At 37.5% G+C, this 18,599-nt stretch overlaps 1 protein-coding gene across 1 annotated transcript; it reads left to right on the top strand.

Moving 5' to 3' along the window:
• Positions 1-2,968: 2,968 nt before the first annotated feature.
• LOC130463207 (uncharacterized) lies at positions 2,969-17,762 on the top strand. Its single transcript, XM_056832266.1, has 5 exons — positions 2,969-3,333; positions 3,547-4,024; positions 16,683-17,138; positions 17,241-17,387; positions 17,508-17,762. The coding sequence occupies exons 1-5, from the start codon at positions 2,969-2,971 to the stop codon at positions 17,760-17,762; spliced, it is 1,701 nt and encodes a 566-aa protein (XP_056688244.1).
• The last annotated feature ends 837 nt before the right edge of the window (positions 17,763-18,599 follow it).

Here is an 18,599-nt window from a genome sequence, read left to right as displayed (position 1 = left end):
TCGTGTCAAGAATAGCTAGCCAATTATCTTGTAGGTCACCTTACTATGTGTTTGTGTAATTGATGTGACTTGTTATCGTATGATTTTGGCTTGAGATTCATTAGTAGCTTAGTTGCAACTCACGCATGCCACGTATGACAGAGGCCATTTTGTTAGGAAGCCTTCAGACGAATTTAGAAATATCAGTTCCTGCCTTTCATACCCATGTTGTAGCCTTGTCCGTTTATTCTTTGAACTCCACAAATTGAGCCCTATTAGCCCCGTTGGTTACTTGTCCCGAGTCTAGCTTGGGGAAGCTTCGGTGTTCGTAATGGTTTCATTGATGTTGATTGATTGGCACACTAAGCCAATAGATCGTGGTTCGAGGCTATGTTTGGATTTGTGGTTCGGAAATGGTGTATATTATTGTTGGCACCCAAGCTTGTAACAGTTAGCATTAGATTTATTTATGTACTTTCCATTTCATTATTTAGTTTCATTTTTCAAAAAAAAAAGTAGAAAAAAAAAGAGAATATATATATATATATATATTCGTTTTTCGTTTTTGTATATAGTTTGAAGGCAAGGAAAGGGGATTGAAGAAAGATCATTTGAAATTATATTATGTTCTTCCCCTTGTTTATAATTTAGTTGATTGTTCGGATTTCATGGTTCGATGGAGTTGGATTTTCGGCATTATCACGCCGACGCATATCGTTCACCTTACTCTCACTTTTTCCCAAATTATATCCTACCCTTCCTTTTTACCTAGCCCCATTACAAGCTTATTATAAAGACCTCTTGATCGGCATGTTTGTTTTGTGATTGAGAGAAAATTGTTTCTTGCTATTGTCATCTTACCCCACGTTGCTTCATATATTTATATTCTACAAGGTATGCGGGGACGACTAGCTTGATTGAGAACAGTTTGTGGCTAAGCTTGGTTGTTTCAATTGTGGATCATGATGCTTCGTGGTTCTATTTGTATCCGAGCTAAATTTCTGTCTCAATAACTTTGTTTGATTGTTTGCCCGAGAGTTAAGTAGGTTTGTTCAGGTTCAATGAAGGTCATGTGCGTCTCATTTCTCTGTCTTCAGTCCAGTGTTGCTTGGGGACAAGCAACAGTCTAGCTTGGGGGAATTTAATGAATCATATTTATATAGGGTATTTTAGGCTCATTTAGGTTGCATTTCTAGGCATTTCTCTCATATTAGTTGCATTTAGAGTCATTATTGCATAAGTCGTCGTTATCGTACTCTATTATGCTCCTTTTGTGTTTTCTTTGATATTTCAGGTGATTTTACAATCATTTGGATGTTTCAGGAGATTTAGAGGTGGGTCGAATGACTATCGGATGGTTCGTATTGAAAACGTCGTGTTTGATTGGAAAATGAATTTTTCATAAATGATTTGCGGAAGTTCCGGTTCACTTAGCTTGATTTATTCAGCCATCGAGGCAATTCGTTATTTTGGATGACACGGGGCTAATTTTCGATGCTCGTCATAAAATCTCGGTAATGTGGGAATCATCGTCACAACATCGTACCTAAATCGTGGAATGTGCCCACAGCGAAGCGCTTTATGCCCACATCTAGCGCGTTGTGGCCGCACCCAGCCCGTAGCACCCCGTCGCCTCGCTAAACAAAGTCTGCCATGCTCACAGCAATGTGTTGCGCCCACAACGCACACTTTCTTCTTCGATGCGCCTAGAGCCCGCGCGATGCGCCCACATCGCACTCACGCTTCGCATAAGCAACTGCTGGCCTGCCCAGAGCGCAAGGCTGCGCCCACAGCGCGCCCAAGCCGACGAAGTATCATATTGCATACGTCTCTCTCGTCGTCGGTTTTTCATCGCCACGTCATCACGCCATCGACCAATCATTGACGACTTCTATTTTTATTTTCTCATTTATTTATTATTATTTCAGAAAATAGGAAGCCTATAAATATTGAAGGTAATTATTTTCCTAGGGCTCTCTTGGATGTTATTTTCTTCCTTAGAATTCTTTTTCACGTTATTTTCTATTCTTTCTTTTCTATTGTTGAACGCTATGTTTCTGATTTCTTTCATTCATCAATCTAAGGTAATTTCATTGTTTCTCTTGCTTTAATTCGAATTTATTATTTTTGTTCCTTAGATTAATTCGTTCTTTGATATTATGAATTTCATTCTTATTATTTGTTTCATGATTGTTAAATTAATTATGAGCGAGTAGTCATTTTCTAGGGCTAAGTAAGGGAAGCCATGTTTATACCATAATCGTTATGCATTAAAGTTTGTTAATTGTTAGATTATGATTGAGTAATTCCAATTGATTTGTTCTTAATAGTTGATTCATGTTATCGGCCAATTTCATGGATTAATTATCTAGCTAATAGGAATTAGAATCGAAAGATCGTGTTTTTAGAGGCTTGGTACAATTGGCAATTCTGATTATGTTAGCGATCGTACTGCATATGTTGAATTGAAAGTGTTAAGACCCGACCGTAGGATTAGCATGTACTTTAATTAATCGGCTTAGTTTATTCATTGTCGAATTGATTTGTGTTCTTGGATTGGTATAAGCATGGTGAACTGAACAGACGTCCTAGACCTTTAATTCATTGATAAATTCTCATTTACATTATTGCTTTAGATTTATTAGTTGATAATATTCAAAATCAACTTTCGTTTACTGAAATAGTTTATTTAATTGGGCAAAAAATAATAGAACTTGTCTCCCTATGGGATCGACCCGTATTTGCTAGGTATCTGCTAACAACAGACACCGTGCACTTGCGGTATCACTTTTTAATCTATCAAGTATGTCTACAATTGGATAATTTCAGTGACCATCTCATTACTGAAGAGAAGGCAGTTTTAGAAAGTTTGGAGAAATGGAGTTTGATTGAGGAGAAAATCTGGCAGCAGAAGTCAAGAGTGGACTGGATTCAGCTCGGTGATTCCAACACCAAATAGTTTCATGCTTTTATGAAGGAGAGAAGAAACATGAATGCCATTAAGGTGCTATTGAGGGAAGATGGTAGTAGAGCTTGTTTGCAAAGTTCAATTAAAGAGGAAGTAGTAGGGTTCTATAGAAAGCTTATGGGTACGGCTGCTCTGAGTATACCTATGGTTGACAAAACTATTGTTGAGAAGGGGCCTTTGCTGCAGGCTCATCATCAGGCTGGTTTATGCGCTCCAGTTTCAATTTTGGAGGTTAAACAAGCGGTTTTTTTTATATGGATAAGTGTAAAGCCCCGGGGATTGATGGGTTCACTGCTCACTTTTACCAAAGTACATGGCACATCACTTGTGGTAGTGTTGTTGCAGCCGTTCAGGACTTCTTCACCTACTGTCAGATGCCAGCTCAGGTAAATGGTACATACCTTGGTCACTCTAGTTCCCAAAGTTGAAAATGCTATGCACGTGAGAGAGTTTAGGCCTATTGCTTGTTGTACCATTCTTTATAAAATCATCTCTAAAGTGCTAGCTAATAGGTTACAAAATATTTTTCCTAGTATTATTGATGGCAGCTAGTCAGCTTTTGTTAAGGGTAGAGTTATTTCAGATAACATTATCCTTAGCCATGAATTGGTGAAGGGGTACAATAGAAAACACAATACTCCTAGATGTATGATCAAGAATGATCTCCAAAAGGCGTATGACTCAATTGAGTGGCCTTTTGTAAAATATTTGCTTCTCTTTCTTGGTTTTCCTGGAAAATTTATTGACTGGATTATGGAATGTTTGAGCTCTGTTTCTTATATGTTTAATGTTAATGGTGAAGTCACAAAGCCTTTGAGAGCGAAGAAAGGGCTTAGAAAAGGGGATCCAATCTCTCCATATTTGTTTGTCATCTGTACGGAGTATTTAAACAGGTGTCTTTCTTTGTTGAAGGACAATGCTCTGTTTCAATATCATCCTCGATGTAAGAAATTGAACATCACTCATGTCTGTTTCGCTGACGATCTGCTTTTATTCTCGAAAGGTGATGTGAAGTCTGTGAGGGAACGTTATAAGGCCTTCCAGCTTTTCTCCGGTCCTTCTGGTTTGAAGGCTAATGTAACACCTCGTATTTTTCTAATAATTACAAATATATTTTATTATATTTATAAAACATTTCGTGTATTTTTATAAATTAATTTCATATAATGAAAATTAAATGCGCTTTTACTTTAATTAATTTAAATATTAATTATTTCGAAAACCGGATTTTATTAAATAAAATTTAATCGGAAATTGTTGGGTCGTATTTCAAAAACGAATTTAATAAACTTAAAGGCCCGATCATTTTGTTTTAATTAAACCCAACAAAGCTTGCAAGGGATTTAATGAATTGAGCTCGGTAATAAGCCCAACTCAAAGTACCATAACCTAGCCCACATGGGAGAGAAAAACTATAAATAGACCCCCTCATTAAACCCTCACAAGAATTTTCAGCACTCTCTCTCTCTCCTCACTTCCTCCCTCCTTGCGGCATACCCACACACCCCTCTTGTCCGACCCTTTCCTTGCAGCCCAAGGCACAAGTGAGCCGTGTGTGTGGTGCCCAACCCTCGCGTCGTGCCGTGCGTTCCCAGCCTCGCAGCCGCAGTGTAGCACACCAAGTGCCCGTGTGCTCGCGCCCTCACCCTCTTCTTGCCTCGTCCCTCAGCGCAGCCCACATTGCTGTGTGTGTCGCGCGTTGTGTGCCTCGCCCGCCCCGCAGCCTCGCCCTCTCGTCGCCTTGCGCGCGCTGTGTTGCGGTGCGTGCGGTGCTGTTGTGTGTCGTTGTTGTTGCGTTGATTGCTTGACGCACACACATACAACACAATTAATTGTTGTGTGTGTGTGTGTTGTTGAATTGGGATAATAAAAATTATGTTTTCAAGAATATTAATTTTCTGTTTTAAATTGATTTAATTATTGTGATTAAGTTTAATTATTGGATTGTTTAGATTAATTAAAACGGTTATGAACACCGTATTGGGTTAGTAGTATGTTTTAATTAAAGAAATTGGTTTTGATGATTGGTTTTGTAATTTTCAGATTTTATATGTGCATAAAGTATTGATTTTTGAAGTCAAAACACGTTTTCGGATTAAACCATTGTTAGGGTTTTGGTTTCAAATTGATTGAGCGATTGATTTACATAATTTAATGACAATTTAAATTATGGGAACCAGTCTAAATTTTCAGAATGTTTATAAGCTTTAAAAGGTTGGTTTTTAAGGGTTTTAAAGCGAAAAAGTCAATGTTTTTATGCTAGGACTTGAGTTGACTATTTGAGACTATTAAATTACCAATTAATGAATGATTTTAATTAAACTAAGGGTTTTGGTTTCATAAATAGTTGCTGGAAAATTAGTAAACATGGATAATAATTTAGTTCTCTTGTTTGTTTATAGGAGTTGATTTCTAGTGAGTCGTGATTCGCACAGTGGGCCCCGTACTTAGGTATTCCAGGTACGTACAAGACTAGGGTGACCACCCATCCCTTGAGGACTTTATGAAGTGTATTGAATGCGAATCATGTGAACTTATATGTTGTATGAATCCATGTTTGATGATTGGGAATGAATATGTTATTGTGAATTCATGGTTGATATTGAGAACGAGCATGTTATTATTATTGTTGAATCTATGTGGACGAGCATGTTATGAATTGAATTATGCTTTATATATTCTATTGAACTATCATGTTATGGACTTTTATAATCGATGAATTATGTCAAGCATGTTGTTCAAGTTGGTTTGCATGTATGAGTATTGCGCATGCAAGTTGTTATTATGCTATAGTACAGGATGTCTAGCATAATTATTGAGCCAGTCGAATATTGCCAGTAAGCAATATATATTCTACCAAAGGGGTAGAATATGTTAGAGAGTCTATGTGAATTGAATTAAGGACAATTCGTGCTAAGGGGACACCCCGCTTGTTAAAAGGCAATGTCGGGTTATCTCAAACAGTGTTTTTGAGAAGGAACAATGGGAGTAATTTCACTTGAGTCTTGTTTGATCACAAGTCCTAAAGAAGTAAAATATTAAAGAGTCATTGTGGAAGTGTTTAATTGTTCAATTGTTTTTATGTTGTGTCTTGAGTCGCCTTGAACATAATATACTAATTAACGTAAAGTGTAACCCAAAGAGCTTCAAAACTCTTGGAACGTATATACCTTGAGTATGAGCAATGGGGGGAGTCTTGCCGGAAAACTTGTACTCCTAGAATGATACAAGACGTTGTTTCATTCTTCTTTTATGCCGTTGTGCATTGGAATTCCTGTCGGTATGGCCCGACTGTCGGTAGTAGCCCGACTTATTTTGGTGTATGGTTGGCTCCCATCACCCTTTCTTTCCTTTTGAGGATACCTTACTTTACCCGTTCGAAGCTACTTTTTATTAAACTGTGAGTCAAGAGTCGTGTCTCGTGTTGAGTCTTGTCTCCATGTTTACTTGTTTATTATATGGCTTTTGCATGTGGATTATTTAATTGTCGAGTGAAGCATGTTAGGATAGAATGTTATTCTAGCTTGTTCGTACTTAGCTTTTGCTGACTTCGTGCTTCATGTCTTTTGGTCATGGCCTTTGCCTTAGTGACCCTATGATGATCCAGCAATTGCATTTGCGTTGTTGGGGAGTAGATTTTCAATAAAGCAGGTTTGTAGAGATAACTTGCGGGAGAAGTTATCATGGGATTCGAGTTGAGAGTTTATTCTTCCGTATTTTATAAACTCTATTTCTATTTTTAGTCATGACTACTACTATTACTATTTCAGTTAATGGATTTCAAATGGTTTGTTTTAGTTTGGGCCTCAACGGTTCCAACTTGTTTTAATGACCATTAACTATTTATTTAATATGTTTGAAAGTTAGTTAATTTCGCTGCGTAATTCTGGTAAATAGCCTTAGCCGTTATCACGGTGGCGGTAATATCTTGGTAATTCCTGTGTTTTAAGTTGGAAAATGTTTTATAAAAAGCAAGGAATTATTAGGGTGTTACAAAGTGGTATACTAAGAGCTTAGTTTCAATCCTTCTTTGTAGTAAGTAATACTACAAAGTGGTATTTGCAGAGCTCTAGTTTGAGAGCTGCTTTGCATTAATTAATAGTGCAAAGTTGTAAATCCTTAAACTACGATTGCGGAACTTTAGGATTTTCAAAAACTATTTTCCTAAAGTCAAAATGTTGTTTTGAGTACTCAAAATTTTGGAAAACAAAATACCAATTATTTCAAGCATTTGAGAATTATTTTAAATTTCGAATTTTTTTTTGAAATTCTGAAATATTTTCGGACTTTTTTTCAAAAAAAAAAATTATAAATTAATTTAATTTTAGGATTTTTTCCGAAATTTTTTTAAAAATATATAATTAAATAAATTTAATTTTTTTTTGTATTTCCGAATTAATTAATTTTTTTTATTAATTATTTATTTTCGCAAAATGATCGATTTAATTAATTAAATTATTCGATTAATTATTTTAATTTTCGATTTTAATTTTAATAATTTCGTGTGTATTTGAAGTTATTTATTTAAATTAATTTCGAAAATTTTTCTATTCTTTTCTAAGTGAGGAATGGGTAGAATAAGAAGGGTATAATTAGTCTAGGTATATATTGTTTAAGTGTGCCTTTCTAATCAAGTGTTTATGTGATTATGCCTTGACTCTTGTAATCTTTTAATTAAAGTTGATCATGTTTTGTTTTGCTTTATGTGATTAATTGTATCACGATTCATGATTAAGCATGTACTTGTGCATTGAAATTGTATGGCTCAACGAACTTACTTTTTTTTTGGAACACTTTAGTAAGACTTTGTAGTTGTTAACTTTCAGGGTTAAGATATTGATTTCAAAGTACGCAAATCTAGGAAACCTAGAGAAGCTAGACTGTGAGACCCTACACATTTATGTCAAGAAGATTGAGTTTGCCTGCAATTACTTTGCTACAGTGAAGAACCTACCTGAACGAAGAAAGAAAGATGTTATGGCAGAGATGGTTATTCATTGCTTACCTTCTAGGAACCCATACATAGAGCTCAAGAACCGATTTCGGGATATGCATATGGAAAATGGTATTCCTAACTACTACAAGTATGGTACTCCAGATGGTAGATGGAGGTACGATTTGGAGATTATGACTACAATTATAGAACTTGCGGAGGAATTCTTTGATGATGGTAAGACTGTAGAGAACATCAACCATACAGGATTAGATCATGATACAGAGACTCGGATGGATGAGAAGAGTGACGATGATGTTGTTGATATTGAGAACCCTAATCCTATCATTCCTGAACCCACTATTGAGATCTCCAGTGACACAGAAATTGAGCCTGAAATCAACAATGATGAAGTGAATAGTGTGCTACAGCAAAACAATGAGGATATGGAGTATGAGTCTGATCCAGAGGAAGACTTTGATGACTTTGAAGACCATGAGCACTCTTCACCAGTTTGTAGAGGTGGTTGGAAAGTAGAGTAGCATTTTAAGCTTTTGTAATAGCTAGTACTAAGATTTATTGAAGCAATAAAGTAGTACACTACTATTTATGGTTTTAGTAGTTCAGTTTTGTGGTTTTCCGAATAAAGTACGATACAAAGGATGTATTATTTTTTCCATTGAAGTAATAAAATCTAGAATTCCTTCTTATATCCTTAATTCTAAGTTTATGCTATCTTTGAGCGATTATCGCGAAAGGAATTTTATGCTTTTGTTTAATGAAATTGTACTTACAAGGTGGTCCAATCTTTCACCACTTGAACTTTGTGATGCGGACTAAGGGGAAAAGCGGCCCATAAACAGGCGCCTATCCTGCTTAGGGTGCGAATTTTTTGTGTGTTTATGCACCAATTGAATGACTAGCTAGTGCAATGTGATAGTAAGGCAGTATCCAACCTCAGTTGTTAAAGTTAGTCTTTTGTTTTATTCAGGAGAATGGAAATGACTACCCAAGGAATTGCCGACGTGATCAGGCAACTAGCTGAAGTAGTGCAGAACTTAGCACAGAATAGGAATAACCAGGGAGTTGATCCAGCTGGTGAGATGTTTAAGAAGGTGGCCCAAAGTAAGCCTCCTTTGTACCAAGGGGAGATAGACCCAACTGTACTTGAGAACTGGCTAAGGGAGTTCGATAAGCTTATCGTAGCTGTCAATTGCCCAGAGAACCTTAGGGTTAATAGTGTTGTTTATTACCTTAGGGGAGAAGCCGGCTTATGGTGGCAAAGATGTGAGAATGCTTTGAGAGCTACACCTGGATTTGGATGGGAATCATTCAAGGTAGCCTTAAGGAACAAGTTTTACCCGCCATACCTGAAGAAGCAGAAAGCTCAAGAGTTCATCGAGTTGAAAATGGATGGTATGTCTGTGACAGAGTATTATTCGAAGTTCATCGAGTTGTCTAGGTTTGCACCGGAAGTGGTGGCAATGGAGGAGATTAGAGCCCAAAGATTTGAGAGTGGATTGACTATGGACTTACAGCTAATGCTTGCTGGAGAGACCTTTACATCTCTTGACACCCTATATGGAAAAGGTGCCCATGTGTATGGTCTGCAGCAAAGAAAGAATGGGATTGGTGAAAAGAGAAAGGATGTTGGTAACCATAACCAAGGTGGTGGCCAGCAGAATCAGGGGAATTTTAAGAAAAACAAAGGAAACAACCCTTTTCAGTTCAAGGGAAACCAGGGTAGAAACAGAAACAATTTCCACAGTAACAATGGAGATAAGAATCAGTCTGCAGGGAATGGAACGAGAGTCTATGAGTGTAGACGTTGCCATACTAATCACCCAGGTCGAGACTGTAATGGAAACCAAGTTGTCTGTAGGTTTTGTGAGAAGTTAGGCCATAGGGAATTTGAGTGTTAGGCCAAGAATGGGAAACCCAACCAAGTCAACCAAGGCAACCTCCAGAACAACAACCGGAATAACCAAAACCGGAATAGAGGGAATAATGGTGGAAACCAAAGAGGTAACCAGAGTGGAGATAATGGCAACAGTGGCCAGGGTAATGGAAAGCCCGGAGGGAACTATCAGCAAAATGGGAACCGAAGTGCCAATGGAAATACCAATGGAGGTGGCTATAACAAGGGAGTTGCCCAAGGGAAGTTGAATGTGATCACTAGGCAGGAAGCCGAAAACTCGTCTGACGTCATAGCTGGTACTTTTTCTATTAACTCCGTTTTAGTTAAAGTACTATTTGATTCTGGTGCGACTTATTCATTTATATCAAAGGGTATCTTAGAGAAGTTAGGATTGGAAGAACCTGAAGAGATAGAAGTACCCATAGTGATACCAACAGGTGAGATCGTGAAATGCACTAAGATCCATAGAAACGTACCTTTAACCATAGCCAAGACCATATTCTTGTCTAGCCTAATTGAGTTTGAGTTAGGAGATTTAGATGTGATTTTGGGAATGGACTGGTTGGCCATGTTCAAAGCTAAGATTGACTGTGAGAAGCAGAAGATTCACTTGAAGTCTAGTCTAGGAAAGGTTGTATCGTATCGCCGTTTTTGGGAAGCCTAGGAGTGTAGGAATCGTCACGGCAATGGAACTCGTGAAACTAATACACAAAGGGAACCCTGTCTTCTTATGCAATGTAAGAGACCTAGACCATGTAATGAAAGAGCAACCAGGGGATATTGCAGTGGTGAGTGAATTCCTGGACGTGTTTCCGGAAGAGATCCCGGGAATGCCGCCCAATCGACCAATCGATTTTACCATAGATTTAGCACCCGGAACTGCACCCATCTCGAAAGCCCTATACCAGATGGCTCCAGCAGAAATGAGTGAGTTAAAAGGTCAGCTTGAGGAATTGCTAGAAAAAGGTTATATTAGACCAAGTGCATCGCCTTGGGGAGCGCCAGTCTTGTTTGTGAAGAAGAATGACGGTAGTATGAGACTCTGTATAGACTACAGGGAGCTCAATAAGGTCACAATCAAGAATAAGTATCCTTTCCCTAGGATAGATGATCTATTTGACCAGTTGAAAGGAGAAGGAATGTTTTCGAAGATTGACTTGAGGTCAGGTTATCATCAGTTGAGGATCGCAGAGCACGATATACCAAAGACTTCATTTAGGACTACATACGGTCATTATGAGTTCACAGTTATGCCATTTGGGTTAACCAATGCACCTGCAATCTTTATGGACTTAATGAACCAAGTATTCCATGCATTCTTGGACAAGTTTGTAGTGGTTTTCATAGATGATATTCTGGTCTACTCCAAGAATGAGAAGGATCATGCGGAACACTTAAGGTCAGTGTTGAGTACCCTAAGAGACAATCAGTTGTATGCCAAATTCTCGAAGTGCGAATTCTGGCTGGAAAGAGTTGCGTTCTTAGGACATTTTGTATCCAAAGAAGGAGTTGCAGTGGATCCTACAAAGATAAAACCTATTAGTGAGTGGCCTACACCTAAGAGTGTCACCGATATTTGAAGTTTTCTTGGTTTAGCAGGTTATTATAGACTCTTTGTGCAAGATTTTTCTAGAATCGCCAAACCATTGACAACCTTGATGAAGAAAGAAGCAAAGTTCGAATGGAATGACCAGTGTGAGGAAGCGTTCCAAGCCTGAAAGACGCGATTGACAACTGCGCCAGTGTTAACTTTGCCAGATGAGAGCGGTTTTTTATGATGTGTATAGTGATGCCTCTAAGAGTGATTTAGGGTGTGTGTTGATGCAGAACGGGAAGGTGATTGCGTACGCATCGAGTCAGTTGAAGCCATATGAATCCAATTACCCTACCCATGATTTAGAGTTAGCCGCCATAGTGTTTGCATTGAAGATATGGAGACACTATCTGTATGGTGTGAAATGTAGGATATTTACGGATCATAAGAGTTTGAAGTACATTTTCACACAGAAGGACCTAAATATGCGCCAACGAAGGTGGTTGGAGTTAATCAAGGACTATGATCTTGATATTCAGTACCATGAGGGAAAAGCCAATGTAGTTGCAGATGCCTTGAGTAGGAAATTAAGTCATGGTGTGAATGCGTTAGTAGTTGCTAACGAGCTGTGTAAGGACATGCAGCGACTGAATATAGAAATAGTGAGTGGAGAATGCCTTGAGAATATGATGAATGCCTTAACCATCCAGTCGTCAGAATTTGATGAAATCAGGGAGAATCAGGCTGGTGATGTTAAGTTAGAGCGGATCAAGGAAAAGATTTTGCAAGGAAAGGAGATTGATTTTAAGATCCACGAGGATGGAAGTTTGAGGTATAAAGGACGATGGTGCGTACCTCAAAAGTGTGGTGAACTAAAGAGAAGTTGATGAGAGAAGGTCACAATACACCATATTCTGTTCACCTGGGAGGTGACAAGCTGTATAAGGATTTGAAGAAGGTCTATTGGTGGCCAAGGATGAAAAACGAAGTGGCTAAATTCGTGGCAAGGTGTTTGACTTGTCAGAAGGTTAAGATTGAGCATAGAAAGCCTCAGGGAAAGGTCCAACCCTTAGAAATTCCGAGTTGGAAGTGGGACTGTATCTCAATGGACTTTGTCACTTGCTTACCCAAGTCGAAAAGTGGAAATGACACCATTTCGGTAGTGGTTGATAGGTTGACTAAGTCAGCAGTGTTCATACCAATGAACGAAACCTGGAAAATGGAACAACTTGCCAAAGCTTACATCAAACATGTACTGAGATTACATGGAGTTCCTAAGAATATCGTATCAGATAGAGATTCTAGGTTCCTTTCGAATTTCTGGAAAAGTGTGCAGAAGAACTTTGGTACCACATTGAAAATGAGTACAGCGTTCAATCCAGCCACAGATGGACAAACCGAAAGAACTATTCAAACCTTAGAAGATATGCTAATTGCTTGTGTGATTGATTTCCAAGGTGGATGGGAAGATAGCCTAGATCTAATTGAGTTTTCATACAACAATAGCTATCATGCCAATATTGGAATGACACCATTCGAAGCCCTGTATGAACGAAAATGCAGAAGTCCGCTATGTTGGAGTGACATTAGTGAAACCGTTGTACTAGGTCCCCAATTGATAGAGGACACTATGAATCAGGTTAGGACTATTCAATCCAAAATCCAAGCCGCGCAAGATCGCCAAAGAGCTACGCAGATTTAAACCGTAGGGATGAAGAGTTCCAAATAGGTGACAAAGTGTTGCTAAAGGTTTCACCAATGAAAGGTGTAATGAGATTTGGGAAGAAGGAAAAGCTTAGCCCAAAGTATATAGGCCCATATGAGATCTTAGAACAGATAGGGAAGGTAGCGTATAGACTAGCCTTGCCCATGGACTTGCATAGAGTGCATAATGTGTTTCATATATCCCAGTTGAGGAAGTATGTCCCGGATAAGTCTCATGTACTACAACCAGAGACCATAGAGTTAGACCAAAGTTTGACCTTTGAGGAAAGACCTGTCAAGATACTTGATAGCAAAGTGCGTAGCACTCGAACTAAGGATGTTAAGATCGTAAAAGTGTTGTGGTCTAACCAAGAGTTTGAGGAAGCTACCTGGGAAGCGGAGGAGGAAATGAGAAAGAAATATCCCGAGTTTTTTCCCGAGGTTAGTTGCGGGGCCGTAACTCGTTTTCTTTAAGGGGGGTAGAGTGCGGTAGAATTTCGCGATTTTTACCTTATTTACCCAATTTATCCTTTAGGATATGCTTGAATCGTTGTTTCTAGTGAAGTTTCACTGTTTATTGTCATGTTGAATTACTTAAAGAGTACAGCAACTAAAACTTTTTGCAAAGAAAACGCACTAAAGTCTCAAAATAGTCTCAAGTTTAGTTTTAAAATTGTGATTTCCGTGCCCAAGTTTCGGGACGAAACTTCTTTTAAGGAGGGTAGACTGTAATACCTCGTATTTTTCTAATAATTATAAATATATTTTATTATATTTATAAAACATTTCTTGTATTTTTATAAATTAATTTTATTTAATGAGAATTAAATGCGCTTTTACTTTAGTTAATTTAAATATTAATTATTTCGAAAACCGGATTTTATTAAATAAATTCAAGGAATTTGTTGAATCGGAAATTGTTGGGTCGTATTTCAAAAACGAATTTAATAAACTTAAAGGTCCGGTCATTTTGTTTTAATTAAACCCAACAAAGCTTGCAAGGGATTTAATGAATTGAGCCCAGTAATAAGCCCAACTCAAACTACCATAACCTAGCCCACATAGGAGAGAAAAACTATAAATAGACCCCCTCATTAAACCCTCACAAGAATTTTCAGCACTCTCTCTCTCTCCTCACTTCCTCCCTCCTTGCGGCACACCGACACACCCCTCTCGTCCGACCCTTTCCTTGCAGCCCAAGGCACGAGTGTGCCGTGTGTGTGGTACCTAGCCATCGCGTCGTGCCGTGCGCGCCCAGCCTTGCAGCCGCAGCATAGCACACCAAGTGCCTGCGTGCTCGCGCCCTCGCCCTCTCCTTGCCTCGTCCCTCAGCGCAGCCCACGCTGCTGTGTGTGTCGCGCGTTGTGTGCCTCGCCCGCCCCGCAGCCTCGCCCTCTCATCGCCTTGCACGCGATGTGTTGCGGTGCGTGCGGTGTTGTTGTGTGTCGTTGTTGTTGCGTTGATTGCTCGACGCACACACACACAACACAATTAATTGTTGTGTGTGTGTGTTGTTGAATTGGGATAATAAAAATTATGTTTTCAAAAATATTAATTTTCAGTTTTAAATTGATTTAATTATTGTGATTAAGTTTAAATATTGGATTGTTTAGATTAATTAAAACGGTTATGAACACCGTATTGGGTTAGTAGTATGTTTTAATTAAAGAAATTGGTTTTGATGATTGGTTTTGTAATTTTCAGATTTTTTATGATCATAAAGTATTGATTTTTGAAGTCAAAACACGTTTTCGGATTAAACCATTGTTAGGGTTTTGTTTCAAATTGATTGAGCGATTGATTTACATAATTTAATGACAATTTAAATTATGGGAACCAATCTAAATTTTCAGAATGTTTATAAGCTTTAAAATATTGGTTTTTAAGGGTTTTAAAGCGAAAAAGTCAATGTTTTTATGCTAGGACTTGAGTTGACTATTTGAGACTATTAAATTACCAATTAATGAATGATTTTAATTAAACTAAGGGTTTTAGTTTCTTAAATAGTTGCTGGAAATTTAGTAAACATGGATAATAATTTAGTTCTCTTGTTTGTTTATAGAAGTTGATTTCTAGTGAGTCGTGATTCGCACAGTGGCTCCCGTACTTAGGTATTCCAGGTGCGTACAAGGCTAGGGTGACCACCCATCCCTTGAGGACTTTTTGAAGTGTATTGAATGCGAATCATGTGAACTTATATGTTGTATGAATTCATGTTTGATGATTGGGAATGAATATGTTATTGTGAATTCATGGTTGATATTGAGAACGAGCATGTTATTATTATTATTGAATCTATGTGGACGAGCATGTTATGAATTGAATTATGCTTTATAGATTCTATTGAACTATCATGTTATGGACTTTTATAATCGTTGAATTATGTCAAGCATGTTGTTCAAGTTGGTTTGCATGTATGAGTATTGCGCATGCAAGTTGTTATTATGCTATAGTACAGGATGTCTAGCATAATTATTGAGCCAGACGAATATTGCCAGTGAGCAATATATATTCTACCAAAGGGGTAGAATATGTTAGAGAGTCTATGTGAATTGAATTAAGGACAATTCGTGCTAAGGGTACACCCCGCTTGTTAATAGGCAATGTCGGGTTATCTCAAACAGTGTTTTTGAGAAGGAACAATGGGAGTAATTTCACTTGAGTCTTGTTTGATCACAAGTCCTAAAGAAGTAAAATATTAAAGAGTCATTGTGGAAGTGTTTAATTGTTCAATTATTTGTATGTTGTGTCTTGAGTCGCCTTGAACATAATATACTAATTAACGTAAAGTGTAACCCAAAGAGCTTCAAAACTCTTGGAACGTATATACCTTGAGTATGAACAATGGGGGGAGTCTTGCCGGAAAACTTGTACTCCTAGAATGATACAAGACGTTGTTTCATTCTTCTTTTATGCCGTTGTGCATTGGAATTCCTGTCGGTATGGCCCGACTGTCGGTAGTAGCCCAACTTATTTTGGTGTATGTTTGGCTCCCATCACCCTTTCTTTCCTTTTGAGGATACCTTACTTTACCCGTTCGAAGCTACTTTTTATTAAACTGTGAGTCAAGAGTCGTGTCTCGTGTCGAGTCTTGTCTCCATGTTTACTTGTTTATTATATGGCTTTTGCATGTAGATTATTTAATTGTCGAGTGAAGCATATTAGGATAGAATGTTATTCTAGCTTGTTCGTACTCAGCTTTTGCTGACTTCGTGCTTCATGTCTTTTGGTCATGGCCTTTGCCTTAATGACCCTATGATGATCCATCAATTGCATTTGCGTTGTTGGGGAGTAGATTTTCAATAAAGCAGGTTTGTAGAGATAACTTGCGGGAGAAGTTATCATGGGATTCGAGTTGAGAGTTTATTCTTCCGTATTTTATACACTCTATTTCTATTTTTAGTCATGACTATTACTATTACTATTTCAGTTAATGGATTTCAAATGGTTTGTTTTAGTTTGGGCCTCAACGGTTCCAACTTGTTTTAATGACCATTAACTATTTATTTAATATGTTTGAAAGTTAGTTAATTCCGCTGCGTAATTCTAGTAAATAGCCTTAGCCGTTATCACGGTGGCGGTAATATCTTGGTAATTCCGGTGTTTTAAGTTGGAAAATGTTTTATAAAAAGCAAGGAATTATTAGGGTGTTACAGCTAATCTCGACAAGAGTTCAATTTATTTTGGTGGAGTTTGTCCAGAGATGCAGAACCATATTCTTGAGGAGTTCCAATTTTTGAGAGGAGACTTCCCTTTCAAATATCTAGGAGTCCCTCTTTCTACAAAGAAGCTTTCAATACTGCAGTTTCAACCTTTGATTCTTAAAGTTCTGCATCGAATCAATTCTTGGACTGCAAAACTGCTCAGTTACGCTGGAAGACTACAATTGATTAAGGATGTTCTGCTGAATATTCAAAGTTATTGGAGCCAGGTATTTCTCATCCCTATAAAGGTTCTTCATATTATTCAGAGTGCTTGCTGTTGCTACCTTTGGTCTGGTTCTGCAGATGTCACAAAAAGGGCTTTGGTTGCTTGGGATAAAATATGTCTCCCTAAGGTGGTTGGGGGGTTGAATATTACTGATTTAGTTGACTGGAATAAGGCATGCTTGTGCAAATTATTATGGAATTTGCATAACAAAAAGGATAAGATGTGGATAAAGTGGATTCATTGTTATTATGTGAAAGGTCGAAATGTTTTGCAGATTGATACACCAAAGCAGGCTTCTTGGATGGTGAAGAAAATTGTTGGAGCTTCACGTTATCTTAATACTGTTAATCTGAGTGTTTTTTATCTTGCTCACTTTTCAACTAGGAAAACTTATAATTTGTTGCGAGGTAGCTTTGAGGATGTTAGTTGAAAACGGCTGATTTGTAATAACCCTTGCCCTCCCAAATGTCTTTTTATTGGGTGGTTAGCGGTGCTGCGAGGGCTGACTACTTGTGACAGATTATTGAAGATTGGAGTCCAGTGTGATACTTTGTGTTGTTTATGTAAACAAGAGCAAGAAGACATTGATCATCTGTTCTTCTTGTGTTCTTGGTCCACTGCTCTTTGGAGTAGGGTTTTACATTGGATTGGTTGTGATAAACAGGCTGGTAGTTGGACGTCTGAGATTGATTTTGTGTCTGCCCATGTTGCTGGGAATGTGGCTAAACACCAGATTTATAGGATGGCTTTATTCACTTCTGTCTACTTTGTGTGGAGGGAGAGGAATCAACGGTGATTTCAGAACATCGAAGGTGATTTAGATAAAGTGTTTAAGGAGATTCAAATAATATATTGTTTATAGCAGATGTTTTTTGTTTAAAAAGCTCAGAAAGGTTGGGCAAGAGTTGTAAGTGGTTTGTGGTCTTAGCAAAGGGAGGCAATCCTAGATTAGTTGTCTTTGCTCCCTCTTAGTTTATTGGTGTTTTTGTGTTTCCTTTTGCTGTTTAGCTTGTATTAAGCTTCTGATTGATCAATGAAATTAAATAGTTTCAAAAAAAAAAAAAAGTTTCACATCAAACTTAATTTATGCTACTACATTAGGAGATTAATCATAAATTTGTTATAATTTGATAAATTACCAGATTGAATTTTCTCAAGATGCGTGATGCATGATGAAATTGAATAAATTTTCAATTACTTGTTTTGTTTGATTCATCATATTTGTCTCTTTCTTGATATTTTATTTAACAACTTTTAAATTTTTTAAATGACAATATAATTAGACTTTAATATATTTGATGAGTGAAAAAATAAAATATATTGATAACAATATATTGAAAATATATAGCAAATCTATAAGAATAAGTCATTGAGTATCAAGCATGTTTCTAATTGATAGACATTATTTTCATAACAAATGCCGCCAAAATTAAATACCTTGGTGCCTAACTTAAATAATTACATTGACGTTACTTTTTACTATTTTAAAATAGTTGGCAAACACGCTATTTGAAATTTGAGGCATGCATCACGAGCATTTAGATCTAATCTTAAGCATGTTTGTAGCACATTTGCACTTGTACCCGTGCAACAGTTTACAAATCCAAATACATAATTTATACAAAATCAAATA

The sequence above is a fragment of the Spinacia oleracea genome, chromosome 6 (assembly GCF_020520425.1).
Source record: "Spinacia oleracea cultivar Varoflay chromosome 6, BTI_SOV_V1, whole genome shotgun sequence".
Taxonomy (NCBI): Eukaryota; Viridiplantae; Streptophyta; class Magnoliopsida; order Caryophyllales; family Amaranthaceae; genus Spinacia; species Spinacia oleracea.
Note: the sequence above shows the minus strand (reverse complement) of the source record. Positions and strands in the feature narration are given on the sequence as shown.

Excerpts from the sequence above, each read along its gene's own strand:
- LOC130463207 (XM_056832266.1), top strand. The coding sequence starts at position 2,969 with ATGAATGCCATTAAGGTGCTATTGAGGGAAGATGGTAGTAGAGCTTGT. Across the intron at positions 3,334-3,546 it reads ACTGTCAGATGCCAGCTCAG|CCATGAATTGGTGAAGGGGT; the intron begins GTAAATGGTACA and ends CATTATCCTTAG. Across the intron at positions 17,388-17,507 it reads TGCGAGGTAGCTTTGAGGAT|TGTGATACTTTGTGTTGTTT; the intron begins GTTAGTTGAAAA and ends ATTGGAGTCCAG.